Genomic DNA, 26508 nt, shown 5'->3' with positions numbered 1-26508 from the left:
CAGTTGAAGTGTTTTCAGCCTCAGTAGTTAGCATGTGCTTTGAGCATGTAAAGGCCCCAAAGTAGGTTGTAATGAAAGATAAAAATACCTACTGTATCACTAATTTCCTCTATGCCTCAGAGCCGACATGGAGACAGATATCACATGATGATGTAGCATACAGATAAAAATGACAGTGATTGAAAAACAGAAAAATCTGAAAAGTATTCCATAAAACAACAGTCAGACCAAAGTTAATGTAAATATGAATTAGAACAGTGAAAGAAAATGGATTCACAAGTAGACAAGTTCTCAAATTAGTTACATTGTTCATGCAAGGAAGAAAGTGTTTTGAGACTCTACAGCTGATGATGCAAAATAAAAATGATTAGTTATATATTCATATATAAAGACGAAAGAAAACAAGAACAGAACAGTTGAAGTGTAAAACTACTTAACTCTGACGTACAGCTTCATGCCTCAGACCACAATAGGATGAGTGGCACAGCAGGCTGGATATCTCTGATTCAGTCTCTCTCTATATCTGTATCCCACTCTGGCCAATCTGAACCCCCACAGCTTTCCTAAAGCTCCACTTTGCCACGAATTAAGCCTTAATGCGACTCTTCTGTCTATTGATTTGTTACCCATGCATTTCCTGTCCTGCTTTGATGTCATTGTGGTGTCAGTGTATGGAAGATTCCAGATAAAATTATAGAGGGTTTTAGCTTTTAAGCTTGTTATTTCAGGGGATTATTCGGCCGCTGATGAATTAACATTTTTATTCTTTTTTTGGCCACAAACTGGATTATGTGACTCTGTTCTGCAGAGGCGATATCAAATGCCCATCGCTGATATGCTACTGCCATGAACCCCCTCCACTGTGGAGGAGACCACTGCTGATTGGGTCTGGGGAGAGCTCTGTGTAGAGGATTTCACCAGCTTGGCCTACAAGCTCTGCAGCACAGTACAGTAAAAATTGGGCCTTAGAGCTAGGGATCTGAGCAAAAATAAAACACATTTACTAAATGTAGTACAAAGAGATCATTATGTATTATAGCAGAATATTCACGGATTCTGCAATTCTGCTGCTCTGTGTGTTCAGTATTTCAAAGTACTGGCATTATTTTTGCTTAGTGACTGAACCAACCTAAAATGTCCTGTTGTTTCAGCTCCCTGTTTGTAATAGTGGTTTCTTTTGAACCGCAGGGACCCTATCATAGCTTGCTAGGAAGGAGTTGAACTTCTCCTGAAAAATAGCCCCCGTCTGTGTTCAACAGACTGAATACAGTCCACTGGTCCCACTGCAGAGCTCAATACACTCTGCATGGAACCAGAGTGCCCCATGGTGCAAAGCTCAAAAATACAACAGAAACAAAAGGCAGATTAATGGCCAGGATAATCACAATCCAGATTTATCCCTATTTGTGTTTGTATTTTCTGACACAACAATTTCCACCCAGAACTTAACTTTTCTTAAACCTCAGACATTCATGTGAGCAGCAGCTGGACTTTAGCTTCTCATCCCTGTTCTTATGTGATGCAGCGGCAGCAATTTATATTGTCATTGAAGCACCACTGATCTGCAAAATGACATTCAACACCAAACGCATGAGTAGAAAATGTATTTATTTACGACAACAAACAGATTACACTTGTAAACTAATGCCTATTTTGAAAGTGTTATAGTGGATTTGACCCTTTTTATATGATTCATTTGATCTTCCTGATGCTTTATGTCATAGCAGCCATGGAATATGTACTTTACAAAGTCAAGTATCACAATTAATTACTTTATCCTTTGACAGGTTTTATAATGAAAACATTACAAAGGCTGAAACAATTAGTCAATTACTTAATTAATTCTAATTAGGTGCCAAATCTACTATTTTGAGTAATTGTTCAAATGCGTTTTCAAACAAGATGTGAGAATGGGCTTCATTATTCTTACTTTTCTCTGACAATAAATTAATAATAAATAATAAATTACAATAATGTTTAGTTGCATCTTTAATATGAACATTGTGGTTCTTGCCATGATGTAAAGCCTTTAAAACACATCATTGTCTATGAAGCATACCTGTAGTGAAGATAAATGTCTAAATATCTAAAAACCAAATGTTTTTTCTGGTTTTCTATTGTTCTGTTTTACTAAACAAAGGTTGAGATGTACTAAATGCATATTTCCATGAACATATAGGCCTACTCAATTAAGTCTGTACACTTTGAGATCATACAAGGAAGTTAAACTGTAAGGCAGTCATATGAGCTGCATTTTATGAAGCCAGTTATTAAAATAGACAAAAATGTGGTGTCTGGGTCCTGCTGAGCCATTATTCCCACTCAGTTAATTAGAGACGTTCTGTCAACAAGGCTGCAGTTCTTTGCTCTGTACTGTCACACTTCCAATCTAAAAGTATGCCATGGCCTCTGAAGGAACAACACATTCTCATAATTAGATGACAATGTAGGTCTAAAATTCATCTGGCAAAAGACGACCTATAGTTACGTTTACGCTATCCAGCGTCCGTAGTAATGCACTCCAGATCAACCCAAAGGACCATAATATGCTGCTTTCCAAAACCGTTACAAATGATAGTTTAAAAATAATGATGTTTTATGGTGTGACAACACTGTAGTTAAGGTCTGATTAAGTTTAGCTACAAAAACCACTTGGTTAGGGTTAGCGAAAGATCATGGTTTGAGTTAAAATGATCACTTGAAACATGGGTTATACTTCCTTAAAGTTATGCAAACTTCATCCACATCAACAGTAAACGCCACAATGTTACTTAAATTTATTTTTTAAAAGTCCTGACTAATTCCCCCAACACACCTCCGCCCAAGAAGGAATTCAGCCGTCATCTGAACTGCGTCATAATAACTATGGCTGCTGGATGGCGTAAATGTGACTATAGGTTCTTTTTGCCGGACTAAAATTTAGACCTACACAGTTGTTTTTCTTGTGAGTATGAGCTGGAGGGATTGTAAACATGTGATTTGGTGTCAGTAATTGTGGTATGTTTGAGCTCTACATTACTGTATGTTTGCTGTATATCAATAGATTACTTCATTTGAAGCAGTTAGTGAGCTGCAATTAATGTGTCATGGCAAACACACACTCCTGTCTTGACTTTGCCTCTCATGCTCAGTGAGTGATGTGCAACTGAGGTGTGTAATTAAGTTTTAAAAATATTGTTGTATGACATTGTTGTATGGCATTTTGTGGATTCTCAGTCTGCAATTAAAATTATTTCAGCTTTAATAAAATTAAGATGTATGGAAGGGACATTGTTTAAAGTCCACTGCCACTCAAAATAGTTGTGTTTATTAGTGCTTAAGTTGGATGTTTGAGCTTCACTGTGCAGAATGATGTATGTGCAGAGTTTGTTTGTGGCTATTTTCACATTCATCTGCTCAAAGTGTAAAGTTTTTCTGTGCGCATTGAAAATGTGATTTTAAGGGGTGCATGAGCATTATTTGGGACATTGCGAATAGTTTGTAAACCAATCATGGTCCAGCATGAAACTTACAAGTGTGATGTGTACATGTATGGAGGGGATCTTTAAGTATTTTGTGTTAGTTGTGTGGCTAGAAGGAATCTCTGGGGTCCCTTTTATGCAGGTTCTGGTTTTGAAATATATATATATACACATGTACATATAACTGTAGCTTTTTCAGGATCTGCTTTTTTTCTTTATTCATGTCTATGCAAATTAGATCTATTTCACTATGAGCTAAATGAATCAGAAAAGGTTAAATACAAATGAGTTACAAAGAAATGTAATAGAAAAAGGGAAATGAAAAACATTGACAGATAATTTTAATTTCCATGTTGTGGTGGGTAGTTAATTCCATACAAGTGAGTTGAGCTCCTGCCATCACGAAAATAGTCTGGGCATCTAACATTTTCAGCAAAGTGGTAGACAATGGGACTGTCAGATTAATTTTGGTTCAAGCAGGTAAACTGATCACAGGTGACAGTTTTAGTAAGGCTGCAGTCACATAATCCATGCTGCTAATGCCTTTTATGGTATTACTTTTAATTTTTGACCATGCTTTTCATGCGACAAATCAGTTTAAAAACATGATATTTGCAATGGGATATTTTTTTTTTTACATGAATGGAAAGGTGTTGAGGTGAAATTAGTTTAGGTGAAATTACAGAGGAAGAGAAAATGCCCTTCTGTGTTAGTGCTTCCTTTTTTGGGGTTTGGGTTAGGGTTTGCACAAGAAAGCAGTTGTGACTAACACAAACATTGGTGCTGATTAACAATGGAAAAATGTTTATGCTTTAATGGCATCACTGCCTCCTTTGCTGGAAAGGGATGATACACCTTATTTACAGCGGCTTGAAAATATACTGTATGCCAAGCATATACATGAATATGTTAGTATAATAACCTTAATATCTGGATGCAGCACGCAATTATTTACAGAGGAAATAGAAATATGAGTGAGTAGTTAAATGGAGTGTGGCTGGCAGCTGCAGGACATTACATACTCATCTAATTCCTGCCTTATAGCTCTCTCATGTAATGCAGCAAATCAAACACACACAATTAAGTCATACCTTATTCCAAATACACATATTCAGTCACATTACATATATAATGCTTTCCTTCATACATTAAGCATCCCTGTTTTCAGCAACATGCATTACAACAATGCATTATTCTTACAACGTTTGTATGTTTAAAGGGTTTATTAAGAAGTAGGAGAACATTCTCAGTCTGTAAACTGCACTTAATTCAAAATTACCCAAATTTAAATGATACATGGTTTTCATTTGGTAGTGAGGTGATGTAATATAACCCAACCAATATTAGATTTTTAAGGCTTATAGTTCCTTCAATATTTGAGAGCCTGGTTACAAACATGTAACATAGAGCATTGATCAAGATCCTGTACATTTATTGCTTTAAGTAATGTGACCAAAATATATACTGACATCACATCTGATCATCAGTATCAGTAAAAACTATGAAATTACATCACCTCAAACAGGTACTGAAATTTTGTGAAACTCACTGAACGACATGTATACCAATATATCTGCAATAAGCTAATATCAGTCAGTATATTGGCTTGGCCAGTTCACAGTTCTGGCTGTATTATGTGACTTGGAAAAAAAGTTCAGAAACCATGATACACAAGCCTATATAGCAGAGGGTGCTAATTAAATTTGCATGAAAATGTGTAATTTATCAGACACCTGTTTGTGGGGCATCTGTTGTCTTTTTTGTTGTTACAGCTGTGTTAGAAGTACCCAAACCACACACACACACACACACACACACACACACACACACACACACACACACACATACACACACACACACAAATATATTTACTTTCTGCATAACGACTCATATTTGCTGCTACTTACAACTATCTACTACTTAAAATGTCACTATCTTCACCCTTCCTGTGAGAAGATTTGTACTCAAACATGTGCTTCACACTGTGTGAGGGGCATTCAGTGAAAATATGAGACTTAAAATGACCTTTCCCGAGCACTCACAGGGGCCTTTCTTATTGGCACTTTTTATTGTCATTAACTGAGGCACACAAAAGGTTCTCCTGTGCACTGCTACAACACCCATTTCATAAAAAATAAAATAGGCGTTCTGAAATGTCTGGTTAAAGATGAAAGATAATATTTGTACGTTGTTTTTTATTGATCTACTGTAGGTAATGTCTCTCAGATAAAAATCTTCACACTGGTTTATTCTGCTACTTTGCCTTGAAATGATACAAAATCAATACCGAAGCAAAATAAACTGTGTGCTTTATGAATATAATGTGTACAGCTATAATCGATCTTGTCATGCAACACTATAAGAAAGGTCATGCCACACAAACACTGAGGCTTCTCCTCAACCGTTCAATCAATATTGACACATTATCTACCAAGAGTTGGGAGACGTTGAGCTTTGACTTTGTAGTTAGGTGGGCAGGCATTTAACCTTCGGCTAGACATCTGCCCATACACACATGAAAACATATGAATGTCTATAGACTCCCACCCCCAAACACATTACAAATTAAAGACACCACACCAGTGTTGTTTTCGTCAACGATGACGATGACGAAATCATTTCCTTGACGCCACTTTTTTCATGATGATAACGAGACGGTGACGAGATAAACATAGCTCTCTGATGACGAAAACATGACGAGACGTGTGTGAGTTTTCGTTGACGAGACGAGAATGGACGAAAATGTTAGTGGGTGATCTGTCAGACCTTTAAAATGCGTGACATTTCTCCTTATTGTGTGTGTCAATTAAAACCTAAAAAGTATCTGCTGCTGCCTACAGTCTATCCTTGTTTGGTCACGCCCACCACCTGGCGTCCAGCGCACAACGTGCTCAACACGTCACACTGTTGTTACTCATCACACAATGGACCATGATGGCGGCGGCAGTTTCAACACAGGGGCTCGGTGGTCGCAAACGTAGAGACGACATATGAGTGTATTTTAAATATAACCCAGCAGATAATAAAACAGAGTGTATTGTGAAGGAAGACGGTGACAAATGTGGCCACAAAGTAGGCGGAAAAAATACGACCAACCTTAAGCGGCACCTTAAGGCTCGCCACAAGGATATTTTTTATATATTGTTAATACACAATCCTTAGATCAGAAATTTGCCGTTGGGTGGAAACCTTATATGTCTAAAACCATTCCTTTATTATTGTTATTATTTGTGAAAATAGCAGATCTGCAAGCTTACAATGTGTTGAACTTATAGATCTGCTGCTATTTTCACAACTTATGTGTGACACTGCCCAACAGCAATCTCCAATACTTATTGACCTAAATTAATTTGTTAAAAGACTATACTTATTTAATTTTTTTTTTTTGACTAAAACTAGACTTAAAACCCTTTTGAGTTTTCGTCGACTAAAACTGGACTAAAACTATCACATATAGAAGTGACTAAAATGTGACTAAAACTAATAAGCATTTTAGTCCAAAAGACTAAGACTAAGACTAAATCTAAGATGGTTGTCAAAAACAACACTGCACCACACATAGTAAAATGTCATTTCTGTACAAGCCCAACTTCTAGCTGAGAGACTCTATCGTGAGCTTTTCTGTATTATCTCATGTGATATCATGTCCTGTGACATAATCTTGATTTTGGGTTGTATGTTCTCAATTAGACGGTTGCTCTTAGCTTTGTTTTCCCTCCCCATCGCACCAGATGGACCCACAGATGGACGCAGCAACGTTCTATTCGTCTATCGGCTCACTCACCAGCCAGCATGTCATATTTCAGTCTATCATATCTCTCGGTCCAAATCCCAGAATTAGATTTTTTTTGCCTTCATCGTCATCTCACATATGACAAACAATAAAACTGAAAGAGGCCAAATGTGCTGTGACGCTCAGCAGATGCCTGACACGTCCAGCACGATGCACAACAGCCACAAATGTATCCTTCTGTATTTTGTTTTGATGCTTGTTAGTGTAGTGGAGCTGTGGAGTATGTCCGGGGCTCTGACAGGGTCAGGCGAATCTCTCCCGCAGTTCTTACTGTTTGGAGTGATGCTGGTGTCAGATCCCCCTCTTGCCTCCTGCTCTGCTGTGGACAGTTGGCATCCATAGAGAACTGCTGGAGAAATGGGAGTATCTGGCCATCATTACAAGTCAAATATAGCCAGGGTGCAGTCTTGCGTTGCAGCATTTGATAGCTGCTTTTGCTTAGTGCTATTGAGCATTTATAGCTATCAGTGTGGGGCATCTTTGAAGTGCATAGCTGTTCAAGTTCCCTGATCACCTAGAGAGCAAAGGAGCAATAGTGCAGCCCCGGATCTTAACCTGATAACATCCATGATTAATCTTCTTTATGTCATACAGCTATATTTCGGTCTAGTGGGAGACAGCAACCAGGCCCAGAGCTGACAGACCCACAGCTCCTTCGGCTTTTGTTGCAGCACAATCCGCTCCGATTACAGGATGAGCTTCAAAGAGCATCCCAGACATGTAACCTAAACTACTCTACTGGAAAAATGGGGGATACCATGGGGCTGTTAGATGTAAATCTTGACCTTTATAGTCCAACCTTCACACTGCACAACCAAAGCAAAAAAGCAATAATTCTTTGTGGTGTGCAGATGCAGTCGCCTATAATTGCCGGCTGATCCGTGACAGGTCCATGACAGGGCCCATCCAGATTTGTGGCAGATCCCTACTGGGTCCTTGGCTGTAATAAGACCAATCTAGACACATCATCAATGAACAGTTATAGGCCCATATCAAACCTTCCATTTTTAAATAAAATTATTGAAAAAGCTGTTTTTCAACAGCTGAACAACTACTTGGCACTAAACAACCATTTTGTCTTTCAGTCTTTCAGTCAGGATTTCACCACACCACAGTACTGACACTGCTCTTGTTAAGGACTTCAGTGATAGGCACTTAAAAACAGAGAGTGACAGAATTTCAGTCTTAGTATTACTGGATTTCTGTTCCATATAGTTGGCCAGTAGACCAACTGGGTAACTAGGTGGGACTTCTGGCACAGTGCTAAATTGGTTTGAATCCTACTTAAAGGACAGGGACTACTTTTAGTCTATAGGTAATTACTCATCTGAGCAGGAAAAAATAACCTGTAGAGTTCCCCAAGGCTCCATTCAGGGGCCTCCTTTATTTAACATCTGCATGCTCCCACTGGCTTAGATTATGGAAAACAACAAAATATGTAGTAATATGTCACCATAATTATGCAGATAGAGAAGAAGAAGAGGAAGATGACACACACATTTACATAACTATTTCACCTGGGGTTTATGGTTCAGTACAAGCACTGAGTAAGTGCATTGAACAAATCAACTATTAGATGTACCAGAATTCTCTTTAGATAAAGACAAAACCAAAGTAATTAGGGCCCGAGCACTGACCAGTGCGAGGCCCTATAGTATCTGTCCTGATTCTTATTATTATAGTTCCTATAAAACAAACGCCTTTTTGACAGCCTAAACGTGCCCCAAAACTCACCAAAACTTGCAATCATGTCCGATCTGGCGAAAAATGTGATATTTTAAGGATTGCGGAAATGGGCGCCGCAAAATGGATCAATAGCGCCCACTAGAAAATTTAAAAAATCGAGCCCCTCGACTCAGATTGACGTAGACAAACGAAATTCAGTAAACACATGTATCGTGTAAAGACGCACTATAAAATCTCTTGGACCCATGACGTCACTCCAACAGGAAGTCGGCCATTTTGAATCGAAATTGGTGATTTTTTCCATTTCCACACATCATATTTGGACGAACTAGTCATCCCACCCACTTCAAATTGGCACAGAATCATCTTGAGACATTGGAGATGAAAAGTTCTCAAAAACGTTCTGATTAGGGATTCGGTTTGGGCGTGGCGGTGCCGACAATTTCCTTCGCCAAAAAGCAGGAAATCCTTATAACTCCTACAGACATCGCCCGATCTACACCAAATTAATCATGCATGTACAGGGTCCTGCCCTGAACACGTCTATGCATCAATACTGTGTCATATACACAGCGCCACCTACTGGACACAGGAAGTAAGCCTCATAAGACAAACATTATCCGATTTATATGAAATTTACAGGATGTGTTCTCCACATCATACACTACAACATGACATATAATTGGTGGGTGCTCTCTAGCGCCACATAGTGGACACAGGCAGTGATATTTCAGTCACGGATGCCTGAGTCAGACCATTTTTAAATTGTTTTTATCTTTCTTATACTATTCTAACTTAGCTCTTTAATGACAATTTTTTTGGGCTGGTCCTTTTAGGGTGTGTCTTTTGTATTTTTTCTTGATGCTTGTAATGTTTTGCGTAAAGCATATTGAATTATTTGTTGCTGAAATGTGCTATATAAATAAACTTGCCTTGCCTAATGAGAATCCAGATAATTTAGTGACTCATAACGCTAATGTAACATAATGTTACGGTTTAGAGGAACTTCAGACAGCATATTTATTGAGCATTATTCACAGATTTCTTTTCACAACTCTGTTTTCTCTCATGTAGTTGTTTATCATCAAGTTCTTGTTGCTCAGTGTTCCCTTCTGAAATCCCACAACAGCAAAATATGCTCAGAATACATTTTAATCACATAGTCAACTGTTAAGATCAAGCCAAAATGTGAAAAAAACAATCATCACAATTCAGCAACCCTACTTGGAGAGAAGTGCTAAAAAAGTCTAAGGAGTTTATTAGATGTATTACAACAAAGTGGTGGAAAGCCTGTGATAATTAAAGTTTAAAGAGTTGGCTGGCAACCAGCTGGGACCTGGCTGAGAGCGGCAATTCTGAGTGGCTTGTACTGTACACACCTTCCCATTCTGATGAATGAGAAAGTGTGTCCAAACTTTTGAGTGATACTGTATATAAGGAGTTAATAAGTCAGCATCAGATAGAGGGATGCATAGATACATTAGTTACATGTGGATTAAGATCTGCATGACCGGTGTTAATTATTTCAACTTAATTTCTGAGAAATCACATTTTGTTCATGAGTTTGGCGTGCTGAACAGCAAAGAATAGTACAGTACCCATGAACCCGTTGCTATGGAGAAGAAATCAAGAAATGTGAATGGCAATGAATTCAAAACACTTAATGGTTGAAGTTGTAAACAGCTATCTTTGCTGAATTCACTCAAAAGTGACCCAGAAATCACAAGTTAAGAAATTTAAATTGATTCACTCTGTAGGTTATAAAATCAGTTTTGTCAACAATGTAATCTTTGTTTCGTTTTCCCTACTGTTAGCAAACTTTAAGCTTGGTGATTGGCTTTTTCTTGCTGGAATGCATTTTCTTGGGAATTGTCCCTAAATGTTTATGTAGTGTTGTACCTTAGACTTTTTATCAAAGAACCAGATATTTTCACGGTCATCTTTTGCATTGATGATTTAATAAGGAACATTTCATGCCATAGAGGTGCTTATATTGAGCAACGTAACATTGTTTATAGGGACAATGAATGGAATTTTTACTTCCGGAGCCAGCGTTGCCCAAAATAGTCCCTCATACAACTCTATAAGGCAACTAGCTAGTGTATTAGCATGACACAATAGCAGCTCTGCAAGGCACTAGGTACAGTGTTTCTTTGAGCTAAATGCTATCATCTGCATGCCAACACAATGTCAATGCTAACATTAAGCAAGTATGTTTATCATGTTCACCATCTTAGTTTAGCATGTTAACATGCAAAACATTTGGTAATTAGCACTGACACAAAGTACCGCTGAGGCTATTTAATTTATAAGACATTTCATTTCATCAGCCAGATGTTGATATTTCAGGCTAGACCAAAGTAATGGACTGACAGACATTTCCACACCCCTAATAGCGTCTCTAGTTTGTATAAAGAGTACAAAGATTTAAACGATATACTTTCGCACAACTTCATTAAACCCTGAAAATGGAAAAACAACTGCTTTCACAGTCTGGCAACTTTGAGAACACTTTCACTCAGATCATTAAAAAATTGACATATTTCAGTATTGTTTGTTGTGACTTTATATCTACCAACCATTAAACACATAATATTATCAACATGGCCATGGTTCAGTTAATGTTCAGGTCGAATATTTTCACTGCTCTACCTGCTCAACACACATCATTTCACAATTAATTTCTCCTGAACAGTTGAATAGACAGCTGCTGCAAAGGCTCCCCCTGCAGCCTCACTATTATCAGACGGGAGAGTGTAACTGCTGTGTCTGACAGACGAGTGGGACTTTGAGTGCTTTAGCTGGCTCACAGACACTAAGTTTCATTGACAATCTGAGCAGAACAAGTTGCTCAATGAACAAAGGCTCAAGCAGTGCTGACAAGCTGATCACGGGTCTGCACGGAGGAGACAAAGACGAAGAGACAGAGAAAGAAACAAAGAGAGAGAGTGAGAGAGAGAAAGAAAGAAGGACACTGACATGCCTTTATAATATCTTCGTTGCTCACTTGCTTCTGATCCTCCCTCTGGTGCTGTGCAGCTGATGAAACTTTGTCAGCATCCTCACCACAAGTAATGCAGGACTTGGCATCACGAGAGCAACAGGGGAACACCGACACTCCATGAGGAAGGCCCATATCACCAGCACAACATTGTCTCAATAATACCGCACGTCACCTCTACATTCCAGTGTGAACGCTGATCTGTGCAGAGTCATAACAGTTCAAGAGTGCTGAACAAACAGCCAGGCTGACAGATATAGTACTGTGAAATAATCATTGCTGCTGTCCTTATGACACTGCACAGCACAGAATTGACTTAGTGGTTGAGTTCCTTTGAGACACCATAAGTCAGGATCCTTGTCCTCCGTATTCTTCCCTTGTTTATCCTTCCTATGGAGATATCTTTTTTCTAAGATTGATTTAACCTCAGCCTCCAACCCAAATAATGCTATGGAATACACTCACACTTCATATACTCTTCTGTAGCTGCTCCTTTACGACTCCCATGGGGTAATGCAAAGTTGTTGTTTTTTTTGCAGCTCAGCAGAAACTTCCCAGCATTTTACCGCTCTATATACCTCTAAACTATAGGTACCAGGGCTGTATCAGCAAACGTCAATGTATTTTATTCACCATAGAAATGTTCATGAAATCTTAATATTCAAAACGGCAAAAGCAATTTTACAAATGTAGTGTGGGATTATAAAGGTTGGTGAAATTGTTTATAATTAATTCATAAATTGATCAGACAAATATTTATCTGCAACTATTTTTCAAAACAATCATTTAAAGAATTCCTCCAGACATGTTGTAAGATGTATAAACAATAATATGTGTCCATTATGTTTAATATTCCATGGATTCGTTTCCCTCTTTTAAAAAATCTAGAATCAATAAATATCCAAATATTCTTAATTTCAAAAGTTTAACTGCTGGACAAAAGGTATTTTCTCCGTCACTGTTCAGTCTGTCTTCAATGTTTGTGCACTAGAATCTTCAAGTAACCATCACACTTGTGTAAGTGGAATACTGGACCACGATCTCTGTGGTTAGATGTGGTCTTAGATGTCTCTAAACTAGTTGTGATGTCATAAATCCTGCTCGTAGGCCCGCCCCTTAAACTCAGATTTTTATGAGCACAGAGAAACTTTCTCTATTCAGCAGATTCATGTGAAAACCGCCTTCTAGTGTCAAATACATGCAAATACATCATTCTGCACAGTGAAACTAGATCAATTGAGGCAACAATAAGCAAAACACATTTTTGAGTGGAGGGGAACTTTAAACATCTGTCCAATCATTGTCTATTTCCAGATTTTCCTATATAAGGATTTATCATTCATTATTGAAATTATTATTGTAAAATTGGTATCTTTAGTTTGTGAACTGCTGATTGGACAAAGCACCTGAAGATGCCGGTTTGGATATGCCAACATTTAATAGACTAAACATTGTATGAAACATAATCTAATTGAACATAATTGATCATTTTTTAGTGTTATTGATTGCATCTATATATGCTCCTAAGCGTGGGGCAGGTGCTGCTATCAAGGCAGCTACTGATTTAATATTGGATTTGACTGTGTGGATGGATTGAATATATACTTTGTCTGTTTAGTTTAGTTTATAACTTTCTTTCCTTTTTACGTACTTTCTTGTATTATTTTTTTAAATCGCTCTTTTCTTCTGCAATTATCTGTTGAATAAGTATATGTTTGTGCCGTTCTGTGTGAATGATGTAAAAACTAGTAAGGCAATGATAAAACAAATTTCACAACAAAAGACTACATGCACAAAAGTTGAGGAACTGTTTCAAGCCTTTCAAGCTAACTATAGTAATTTTATGGCTAACAGAAGAAAAAACAACACAGTGGTTATGAACATCTGTGTTTCCACGTTCCATAGGTTTTCATTGTGAACTGCATCATGCTGCGGCTACCCACATATTCTAATTATGGTTACTTATAAGCTAAACAAATCTGTGACAGAAAAAGAAAAGAAAATGAAAAAGGCTGTAATATTTCTATAGTGATTCTGCAACTGTACTGAGACTGCCAAAATACCCGAGCCGTGCTGCAGGCGCAATATGCCACAAAGAAGCAGAGCCAAATTGTTTGTCTAAACGGTTTCCGGTGAGAAAAGCAGAGGTTTACAGTAAAAAGGCAGTTATATTTTGACCTCTTTTCAATAACCAAGCTTTTGCCAATTAAGTGGTCCTGGCATATGAGGATTTGAAGACAATGTCTTTGCACTTTCTCCCTTCTGGCATTTCACCTGAAACACATTTCCAAACACATTGATCTTGCCTCACAGGGGAGACTTTACGGTACCTGCTTCCCAATTACTTGCATGGGCTTATTCCTCTGACAGACTCATGGAAAACACACCGCATTGGCCACGAGGCACGACAGAAAAGCTTAGTGGAGGTAAATTTGTGGGCAGGGAGGGAGAGCTGCCAGCCTCAACATCATGACTGTACTGCACTTAGAGAGGCAGATTTACTGTCTGCACTCTTCCACCGGCCTCTGTTTGTTCTGTCTCCAGCTGACTGAAGACCTTGCCCGTCCAACAAAAACACTGTCAAGAGATAGCTCAGCCAGCCATGAAATTGATTTTGTATTAACAAACAAGGAGATCTGTTTCTCTCATACTGTTAATCAAATCTTTTCGAGGATTGAGGGGAAGATGAGAGTAAAATCATTAACTTCCAACAGTATATCAGGTTCACTGCCAACCTGTTGTCCTATTAACCCTGAAACCTGTTCAATAGCTAATTAAGGCAATTACTTCAGGCATGACACGCCAGTTAATCATGAATGACTAGCCCATTTATAGTGGTGGCTTCATTACCATTGGCAGCACTCACTGATGGCCCCCCTCATTCTCCACAAACACACACACACACACACACACACACACACACACACACACACACACACACACACACACACACACACACACACACACACACACACACACACACACACACAAATACCAAGGATGAACATGACTGTTTGTCTGCGCCCAACCCACTCCCCTTTTACTGAGCATTTACTGGATGTGGGTATCAAAAAAAGTGTTCACAGCAAGTGGCTTGTTCAGATTCATCTATCAAGATGAGTCAAACATATTGAGCTTCACAGATTTTACTTAATAGTTTTAGCAACTTATGACTGACAGACTTGGTTTCAAATGTAACATAATTAATATTACTATTTAAACAACAATCAAAGCTGAAATTTGGGGGAAAAAACATAATTTGGAACTCTGAATTTCAGCTAATCTCTTTCTTCAAGACAGTGTGGTTTGGTCATATTTGACTGTTAGTAGTCTGTATGCAACATAAGCAAACAACCTTACAACTAGTATCATGTTGGGACTCAAATATTTCTAAATCTGGATTGTTGCAGAGAAGCCAGTGACATCAGCTTTTTCCAACCAGAGCCACAATATGCTATTAAGTTTGTGGACTTTCTGTAGCTGCCGTACACAGACACCAGTCTCACGTTCCCAGGAATTTAATGAGATTTAAATGTGTGTTGAAAAGGAGCAGATGAGCTTGTGACCAACATTTTACCCATGTCCTTTGTCTTTGTCTGTCTGGAGCTGTCTGTGGTGCTGAACAAGACTTCAGTCGCTCTCTAACAGTGTGATCAGTGTGCTCTGACACCTACCTTGTCAGCAGTTCCCATCCCTTCCAGCTTGAGGGACTGACTGTGACAGACAGTGGCGCTGAGGGAGGCCCTTGTAGTGAACTGTCCTGAGTGGGAGTATTGATTTTCCTGTTTGTCTTCCCTGACTGCGGCAACCTGGAGGCTAGCTGAAATAACTCCCTTCAGCTCTGTGGCCCAATCCTCATTCCTGTGAGATAACCAACTCCCTTCAGTTCCCTATAAAGAGCAGCTATACTGTAGCCCTCTTCTATATGTGCCAGGGCGCCTGCTGCAGAGCATTCAAACCAGTCAGAGGCCGCTTATCCACACACTGTTAAATGTCACACTCTCCCCTCCACTGCACATCAATAACTGGTGCTGACACTACAGGACACCCCTCCTGGTTGTTCCACTTCCATTTGTGGCCATGAATATACATTTTCTGGACGACCTGCCACTCTTGTCAAGGCAAGAAGAATTTAATTCTGCTACTTTTCCACTGGGATGAAGCCTCTAGACGTTGGGTGACATAAATAAAAAAGCTGCAGCGTGTATTTCCCTGTAGCTCTCACATTGGAAAAAAAGTGAGAAAACAACAAAGCTCACCTTAACTGCATGCTGCTGGGACAGCTTTGACTTTGATCTGCTTTTCACCAGACAACACAGCAGACAAAGTTTATTGCTGTGATTGCAACTGTGGTGTGTTAATTAAAAGCGGCAGTGGTTACCCTCGCTTAGATGTTGTTTGTCTTTTTAACAAAACACGGGCGCTCATCAAAGCCGTGAATAAACAGGCTTCTGTTTGCTCCAACTTATCAAGTATTAGTGCAAAGGTCCTGAGGGACTGCATTTCTGTGCCTTTGCTTTTAAACAATTACAACAGGAGTCAGATATGTAATCTCAATTAGGTACGCTGTCCATTTCAGTGTAAATGCCAGATACATCATGTGCTAAGACGCCCTGTGGACAAACTTGTTATCTATAATGTCGCTTTTCATATTTCATTCACACCACATGCAACGATGGTGATAGGATACATGCAAAAAGAATAAGAGGTATGAAATTATGGTGATTACCTGACTATGGTGAGAGTACAATAAAAGTCTGTTTGTGATAACATAACCTTGCTATTTATGTAAATCAACTCAAGCCTGTACAGACTCAAAGGTACTTAAAAGGAGTTTGATGGTGGCAAAAACAATTCTCATCATGTATGCAACTGACCATTTTCCAATTATTTTGACCTTGAACATGTGTCTCAATTGAAGCTTAACATCTCCTCAATGACCGTTACTTCCTGCAGGACAAAAGGAAAGTCCCGCTGTGCAGAGGAACGTTATTTCACAGCCTTTAAACCCCCCCTCCCCCACCAGGAAAACCATTATCATGGCTAATGTCAGAAGTTAGAGGGCTTCAGTGAAGCCTGTGCACTTGAATCCTCTGGGCCAGTAATTGGGAAGAATGTTATATGGAGCTGTGGAGTTTTAAGTATAAAAAAGTTATATCAGGTAACTGTGACTGAATTCAATTTTGTGAGACAAACCATCTGGCTGATCCATGCCTGTGAACAAATCACATACCAGAACACGTTTTTGTGAACAATGTTTTCTAATCTCTAACTCATGCCTGCAGAGCTGTGAAAGCATGCACTGATTCAGACAAGCAGGACAAACAGCAGCCACCAATAAATAGCTGTTGTACCCTAACATGCCATACAAGAAGTCAGCAACTCAAGGAGTGTCATGTTACGGTGCTCTACATGTGCTGATTGAACTAGGATCACAATTAATCTTTATTCTATTTCGCACAGGGTTTTGTCTTTAGTAGAGCCGGCGCTTTTGGGACCCTGACTGTCATTCCTAATAGAAAATGATTCAAAGCAGATTTCATTTTGTTGTAACACAATAATTATACACTGACTATCAAAAAAAAAAGAAATCCCTTTTCCCTAACAAAGAGATGGGAAATAAAGTTGCCAAGTGGGCTGAGGAGCTAAATAGTTTCTTCATACCTGATTAAATTGCAAGAACATGTATCTTTCATGTCATTAGTTGTCAACAACCTACAGGATCAGGTTGATAAGCCCTGGATAGCAACTTTAGAGACTGTGCTGTTTTAATTTCTGCACATTATGGGATACATGACAGGCTCCGATTTTATACAGACATAGCTAACATAGCTTGTGTACTCTCATTATTTCATTCAATCATTCTTGTTTTCAGTCATTAACATTGTTGGTTGCATCAGCAGAAAGCTTGTAAAAGTCTCGCAATACCAGACAATCGGAGGTCTCTGCCTACCGAGGTCTGTTTCTAAATCCAGAGTAGTTACTTGAATGTTGGCGAGGATGACCATTAACTAACCTACACCCTTGGATTTAGTCATGAACGCACTTTAATGGAAACAATGTTCTCCCTCCATTCTCCTCCGTAGTAAACTGCATATCACCACCCAAATGTGAAGACTTTGGATTGGTTCTGCAATGCAGTGTTTTAACTCTCTTGTTGTTTCCACCCAGCTTTAACAACAAAACCTCGGAGATAGTCCGCAGTCTCTAGCGAAGCATCTAACGACTGACCTGTGAATCTACTGATAAAGACGCAGGTTTTGATAGAGTGCAGTACTTTTTAATTGAGGTAAAACGTGGACAGTTGTGCTTTTCTTGTTATGAAGTGTTTTCTTAGACGTGTATGTCTGTGAGGTATGGCTTTGGTTATGACACCCATAGGCTAATGGGCTCGTGTCAGGCCTAAAGCCATGCTCATTTCAATCATTCATTTCCATTTTCACTTCATCCGCACCCCAGGATCAGGCAAAAAAAAAAGAAAGGAAATCGCAGGATTGTGCTGCAAAAAGTTTAAGCTAACTCAACACAACACAGCAAACTTAGCCAATTAAATATTTGTAAGCTGACATTCCTGATAGATTACTTTAACTTTTGAATGCTGTATTTTTAATCAATCATTCAACCATAAAAAAAAAAGACTGTCACTGTGAAAACTTTTCAGAGACGTATTTCATCGTCTCACAGGTAACTGAATAAGCAATGTAGCTGTTTACATAGTTTTAACACAGGGCTGTTTTATCTGTGAATGTGCGCAGGTTGAGCTACATGCTTTCACTCTCTGCTGTAACATCCACACAACACAAGGCTGTGACACTGAATCAGGTAAAAATAGGACTTATCTCCAAGTCTCCTCAAACCTCTCCTTTCTTTTCTGTTCTGTGCCTCTTATATTTCCCTCTGAACATCCCCCTCTCACAGAATAAATGGATGTGGTAGCACTCAACAGTGCTGCTTTTCGTGGACCTGGATGGATTGCATGTAAGCGAGGAGATTGGTTTCAGTGTTCCCTGTGGACTGAAGCCTTTGGTGTTGGGTGATAAATGCCTCCTGTGTGGTAATACAGTGTGATTAACGGACACAGCCCAAAGCCTGATCCTTCCTTTCCCTCCTCACCGCACCTGAATCAATCATCTACATGGAAAGGCCACAGTCTTGTGTTAGAACAGCTGTTCAGAGCTCAGCTCTCTCCTTCCTCGCTTTAGGGGAGCAGAAATGGCTGTGGGACTCACTTTGAGACACACTAAATACAAATAGATCAAGCAGAAACAAGCGTTTGCTGTGGAGCCTGTTTGCTCACACTTACATCGCTGAGCATTTTCCAAAAAATTGTTCATCACAAAAAATACATGTACAGGTGAATCTTTTCTACTTTGAGGTATTTAAGAGAAAAGCAAGTAAAACGTTATTTTTATGCCACAAAACACACAGTTACAAAGTGCTTCACACAAACATGCAAAGAGTATAAATGAATAAATAAATGCAGCAAAATAAATTAAAATATAAAACAGCGCAATGAAAAACAGAACAAAACAGAATGTACAAAAATTTACAACAAAGCAAAAAAGCACAAGCAGAGACAGAATAAAAGGCTGTCAGACACTGCAAGACATCTCAGTGTGAATTGGAAAATTGCATACCTCTTTTCTTTGGCTGTAATTTTTTTTCTTTTCCTGTGTTTAAATTTAATCTTTTGAAATGCTGCTTTCCTCTCAACTGCACCTGGATACAGTTAAAACCTCAACAATCAAATACAGCTGTGTATTCTGCAATTATCATATATATATATATATATATTATATATTTATACTATATATATTATATTTTGTAACTTATTTCAGTAAAAAAACAAATGAAACATTTAAACCTATGAACCTTTGTTACCACTAAAACATCCAGAACACCCATCCATTCTGATAATGCAGAGGTGACAAGATACAGTAGATCGAATTTAAAACAGTAACACATGGCTCCTCAGTGAGCAGCCTACATGATCAGAGTTGATATTAAAAAACAAACAAAAAAAGGGCTGCTGGAGCAGTTTTACAAATAGCTGTGAAACCATATCTTTGGAGGGGAGATTATGGCAGTGGCATAAAGCAGTCAAATCAATCCTTAAGTATTTTTGTGTGCAAATCGATAGAGGATCCAGGTTAGGCCCATTAGTCATGCTGGCACCCTACATTGCACTTGCATGCCTGAAACGACCCCACGACTTCTCTGCACATTGGTGCTGAAAGCTCTCAATGCTCATATTGGCTTTTGCAAAAATGTGAATCAATGCTAATTTCAATAGTCATATGGCATTAATATGTATGGGTGTATTCTTCAACTTAAAAAATGTTTAACAAAGGCATAATCTGCTTCTTGATGCAGAAGAAAAGACCGTTTGCTGATCATTTCTGTGTACTGTTCAAAAAGGATGCACTCAAAGACACTTAGTATTGTTCGTCCCTCTGTAACTTATTACGATTCACAGACATGCCTGGCATTATAAGTGAAGTAAATGCCTCCAGTGTTAGGACAATTTCCTCTCACCACCCTCCGAGAGAAAGTAAACAAATTCAAAGTTGAGAGGGGAGGCTTACGCACAGAATGATGAATGAAGCACAGTCAACTATCCACTGCAGAACGTGGACTGATGAGAAGTTAACTGATCCCTGGATTTGTGAGCAGGATTTAAAGCTCTATTTCGCAGCCATTCGTCTGGCACCTCGAGAGGACCGACTCACATTGAGGGACATCGGATTCCTATGATGAGCTTGATGTGCTGTATCGCGACACGTGCTGGGACATAATGCTATTTGTTCCACACCGGCACACTGTGATGCCACAAGATGTTACTCCACTCTCGAGAGCTGTGCTGTTGTTAGGACAGATTTTCAATTCATACTTATTACACTGTGGCCTGGGACCCAATTGATACTGTAATGCTGTAGGTGGGTATATTGGTCTAAAGACAGATCTTTTTCCAGTGGGAAATATAGTATTATTCAATCAGTCTAACATACATAACACACATGCATACAGTACTGTTGCTTTCTGCCTGAATCAGCCTGCCTTAGTTTATTAATATTATTATTAATAATACTCATCAACAAATGTAGCAAATGTTAAAAACAAACAGTTGTATAATAATCAAGTCATGCATAGCTACATATTGATGGGAATTACTACTTTTTTATTGTTGTTTTGTTATGAAATAATAATAATGCAATATTGATTCATGTTATAGTTTTTTGTTAAATATTTCACATTGAACATTAATGGAAAGTGCCTGTCCTTAATTCTATGCACTGCAAAACAAGTATCTGTAATGATTTTTGCCTTATAAAACGGGAACAAGACCCCATTTATAAATGTAGGAATTTAAGAGGCAATCTGGACTGCAATCTGTTCAGTGAGATTATTCAAATCTCTCTCACAGCAAGTCTGTCTGATGCTGCTGCACGGGGAGGATGCTGAGGACACCAGCAATAACGATTTTATCGATTGAACACATTTTACTGACGACCATTTCATTACATGCATACGCGCCAAGACTGATATTGGTGTGTGTTTAAAGCACACCTCAGCGTGCCTTCATCCTGTAGTGAGGGCGTTATAAACCACAGTGTTTAATCTTTACTCATTTCACTATATTGCCAGCCAGCACAACCCCCAACAACAACAAAACATCTGAGAGCCTTATCATGCCAGGAGATGTCATGGTGGCACATTCTTGCAGAGGGAGATTAGGCTGTGTGAAGGTGACTCTACCTGTGCTTACACTTTTAAGTGTGCCATGTGCTCACTCAACCAATGAATCCAAATTGGGGAACAGTTGTGAGGCAGGCGGCCTCAGCTAGCCTCCCAACAGTATAACTTACCTGTCACTACCTCGCCCCAGATAAGGACAGATGACCTTTCTCCAGGTTGTTATAATAAATTAACTGTTGAGGCGGTTATTCCTGGCATGGCCCTTTCCTTCAAGCCTTACAGGTATCAATTGTAAAATAACAAAGCCAGGGCAGTGCTATTTCACTATGCTACTGTTTGATATGTCAATCTGTCAACAAAAGATGTGGGTATGAAGAACACACACGCATAAACAAATTAACATAGAGGCTAACCAGGCCTACCTTAATATCGTAGATGAACTTTTTTTTTTCTTTATTTTCTCTGTTTCCTTGGAGTGATTCTTTGAATTATTATTCATAATAATGCAAAGTACACATTTTATTCAGTTATACTGAGTCTTGCATTTATAAATTGGTGACACTTTATGCTAAACTGTTTAAAGGGGGCAGTCTAATGCCAAAAAGTTTTGCAAGACAGCACAAAAAGCTGTAGCAGCAGTATAAAATCAACAACCAGCGTCTTCAAAGCAATATTCATAAACTTGCTGATCAAGCAGCTCCTGATCAGCAAACACTAAAGAATTTATGGTAAAAAATCTTCGAGTTTTGCACAATTACTTTTTTTTATGGAGTGTTTATAGTACAGAACTAGAATGTTCTTTTCTCAATTACAGGGAAAACAGAGCCAAAGTTAATTGCCCCTCTGGTAATAGGAGCATTTGAGCAGTGCAGCCACCAAACAGGCCTCTTGGGGCCATTAAACACAAAATCTTTGAATCACTGCACCAGCTGACTCATTCTCATCACACTGATGACTACATTTAACTAGATCAGTATGAGGTGCTTTGCATCTCCTCCTGTTACTTCAGTCTGGAGGGGGGGATCTTATACAGATCAAAAGCTGACTGGGATGTAGGAGTTTGGTTTTATGACAGCACGTCTGTGATCTGAGAGTTCATGATGGCACGCAGTTCAGATAGAGAACAACATATTCGTCATATATATGATGGCATGAATCTAATTAAGAAAAATATTCTCTGATTCTGGCAAAAACAGCAAAATCCTCAAAGTGCCTCTGCTAACTAACTAACTACAAAAACATGAAAATAAAGCAAAAATGTGCTACATTACACTGCAATGCATGATGCAACAAGGCCATTTCTTACCACAGGCAGTCTCCCCAACTTCCAGAAAATGGTGACTTGAGCAAGAGGGTCGTAGCCAGCCACTTGACCGAGTGCCACCCTTTAATCACACTATAAGAGCTGAATCAGATGATTGGAGATTCATATTTGCCGGACCAGCAAGTATTTGACAGCAGTATCAGAGAGCCTGCACTGGCAAGCTGCTCGGCTTTCATTACCTAGAGTGGCTTTTAGAGAAAGATGGTAAGCTCCATCCATACTACATCTCAAATGGTTCCAAACCAAATGGACAATGACAAGTATCCGTAACAACTCATATACATGCAAAGCTTTTTATTTCCCCAAAATGCTAATATTGCAATGGCCTACGAGGGCTCAGTTATTCAATCAATGTGCACTGAACAATAATGTGTGAAGACAACTCAGGCCTCCCTGTTTAGTGAATCATGTATCAAGCAGCAAATTTCCATATAGAACTGGGACGCTAATCCTCTTTCCAATAGAAAAGACTTCACACAGAAAAAAAAGTATAATCTTCCTAACAGTGATTAAAAACTTCTAAAAACTGACTACAGGCTCAAACAAAGAACTACACATCTTTACTAAGATAAGCATCGTGCGAACCCCAGATTCTAGTAAACATTACTTTTAACATCCATCTTTTCTGGAGCCGTTCCTAAAGAATGGAAAGAAAAGAATACATTCATTCATCCAAAAAATCTAACCCAGACAATTTTTTTAACTTGTACTTCTGTATTATTTCACTGTTTCCTGCAAAGTATTGTATTACTATTTATTAAAACCTGCAATAATTGCGTCTTCGGCTATTAGGGGCAGTGCCGCAAGCTGCAAACATAACAGTGACACATGATCACCTTATGAATATGAACGCATTAGCAAACTGTTGGGTAATCACACATCCAGGAGACATGGAACAATGTTCATTTGGAGTCATTTTTCTGGCCATCCAGCTAATTTTAGTCCAATACTAATTATCATTTTATTTTAGGTTTGGTCTCAAGCAACTATTTAAAATATCTGGCTCTTTAGCTGCTAAATGCTCCACTGTTCAGCAGCTAGACACCAACAGTGGGCAGAGGGTTTGTCAGGGTTTTTTCAGGAAAATGAGAGCAGTGAACCAAAGTGGCAAATTTCTGGGCCAGAAAATCATAACTTTGAACTGAATGACACCATGTATCTGCATGGTTGGGTGATAATGATCTGTTGGTTTGTCACTATGAGGGTGTTTTCAAAACTGCTTTGTTTAGTCTGGTCGAATTACACTCTGGTTTGTTTCCCCCCTTGGTATGATTCGTTTGGGCAGATTTGGTCATTGCAATCCTACTCAGGTGTGTGGACCAAAACCACCATACTGAGACTCTCAAACAAATTTTGGAGTAGTTCATTTGTGTTTGGGAACATGATCCGACCCAACTAGGTGTACTATGCAAGTTTGAGCTAAACAGCACCCATAGGTGTGCTTTACAAACTGGAATGCGGATGAGTGAATCAACAGTAGCTAGCACCTATGGCTGGAGAGTGAATCAACTTGGACTGATACAATGCTGTATTCTTGATATTTGGGCAGAGAGGACATTCTTCAGGACCATTATACAGTCTCACTCCTGCCCCTGACACAACTACACAGTGAGCGGAATGAATGTTCTCAGTTGGTTTTTAGTGATTTTTTTTTTTGCATTTTGGTTCGCTATCACTGTATGAAAGGAGACTGAACTAATGGAAAAAAACAAACCAAGTTCACCAACTTGGATCATCCCAAACGAACCATATCCTATCCACATCCTCCAATGTTAACAGAAAATTATTGATTAGAGCAGCTTCAGTATTAGGGCTGGGTATTGTTAAAAAACTATGATACCAGTACCAATCCAAGTACCCATAAAGTGATATCGATAGTACTTCATTCCATACCCATCATTTGAATAGAAGCATTAAATTGCGACTTCACCACCACAGATGGGTTGTAGCTGCTGTGGCAGTTGCCAATTACATGTTACATTAAATTGAGGAACGCTTGCGTTGATTGGCTGTGAGCAAGTCCACACAAATAGTCATATTTTCTAGCTCTGGGTGCAACAAGGATCGATTGCGATTTGATGGGACACGTTTCTATACTACTTGATATCGATTTATTTTGGTCGATACCTTAAAGGTGTTGACTACCGCACCCCTATTCAGTATGTTAATTCTAATGAATACTGTAAGTAACTAATTAAGAAGTTCAGCTGACACATTTCATCCAACAATTTTCATGTAAAGCTAAATCGTCACTTAAAAGAGCCAAAGCATGCAGACACTACACAGCAATTATTTTATTATTTAATGCTCCTCCCCCACAGACTTCATCAGTTTTATTAGTACCAAACCTCTTATCGAGTAATGTCTGAGCCCTCACCAATATGGTTAACTTAAGCCTCACCTCTCTTTTTTACTCTCACCCTTATTATCTGTGAAATATTGCAAAACATTTGATAGCAAAAAACAGGTAGCAATTAATATGTAAAACAACATATACTGATCAGTCTACTTTATTGTTTTGAGGTAACTACTGGCTGCTGTGTAGTAGTGAAAATATTATTATGTTCGTAAGTCTTTCTGCAAGGAAACTGTTAAAAGTTTATTATGAAAAAAAAGCCCTCCATATGTCTTTTGCACATTCTCATTTGAATCGTGCTTAATCACTCCCTTGACTGTTTCATTTTCTTTGTCATGACGGTGAACAAGTGCTTGACATATGCTGTTGCGCTCTCTTTAGAGGTAACACTTAATTATCAAACCAACTGGATTACTGCTCAGGCCTGCCAGCAGTGATGACTTGAATTAATGACACATGAAAAGCAATCTCCGCTCCCTGGAAGTCTAAGGCATGAAAAGGCACACTTAGCTCCACACATAATAAACGCCCCATCATTGTGACGAGCACTTTGCTTCCTACACCTAAAGATACGACCAGAACTGTAAATCTGCTCAACTTTCCTCCTTCAGGTTCATCTGTGTCCGGAGGGCATTAATTACTCTTATGCTTTGCTGTGCCTCACTGTGGTCCTATGGTTTTACTTTTTCACTGAACAAGGTCTCAAGAGTATTTGGGTGAAAAGTTAAAGCCCATAAAGTGCAACAAAAAAAATAATCCATTTAATTACAGTTTAAAATGTGTGCCATAAATCCCACAAAGCTTAAATATTTACATAAAAAACAGTGTCTTGACACATTAAAAAATAATAATTCCAACTGCCTGAAGTCAAGCTAACAAAATACCCAGATATTGTGCAATAACAAAAGAAAGAGTCTAGATCAGTGGCATAATGTAAAATACACTGCATTCAAGTTCCTTTGGGTCAGGTTTGCAATGATTCCTTCCCACATGCCGATTGAGGGAGAAGAACAATGGTAGATGTCATAGGTAGGTAGTAGAGTAGAGTGAGACATGCACGGTTCAATGATCAGAGCTGTAAGTGATAACAACCATGCAGTAATTGCAGCCCTCTCTGCATCACTTATTATGAATAAAATATGATGTGGTGTGTTATTCTGCCAAGGATTAGGTCATGTCATTGCTGTGTCA

The 26508-nt window shown here is 38.8% G+C and overlaps 1 protein-coding gene across 2 annotated transcripts in view; it reads right to left on the bottom strand.

Moving 5' to 3' along the window:
• Positions 1 to 26508, bottom strand: part of hs6st3b (heparan sulfate 6-O-sulfotransferase 3b) — a 60705-nt gene that overhangs the window by 26359 nt on the left and 7838 nt on the right. The window contains exon 2 of one of the 2 annotated variants that reach the window (XM_062431804.1): positions 17895 to 17900. The exons of the other annotated variant lie outside the window; for it this stretch is intronic. Coding sequence (XP_062287788.1) covers positions 17895 to 17900 — 6 coding nt within the window. The remainder of the gene's footprint in view (positions 1 to 17894; positions 17901 to 26508) is intronic. 2 annotated transcript variants of the gene reach the window in all.

The sequence above is a fragment of the Scomber scombrus genome, chromosome 13 (assembly GCF_963691925.1).
Source record: "Scomber scombrus chromosome 13, fScoSco1.1, whole genome shotgun sequence".
Classification (NCBI taxonomy): Eukaryota; Metazoa; Chordata; class Actinopteri; order Scombriformes; family Scombridae; genus Scomber; species Scomber scombrus.
Note: the sequence above shows the minus strand (reverse complement) of the source record. Positions and strands in the feature narration are given on the sequence as shown.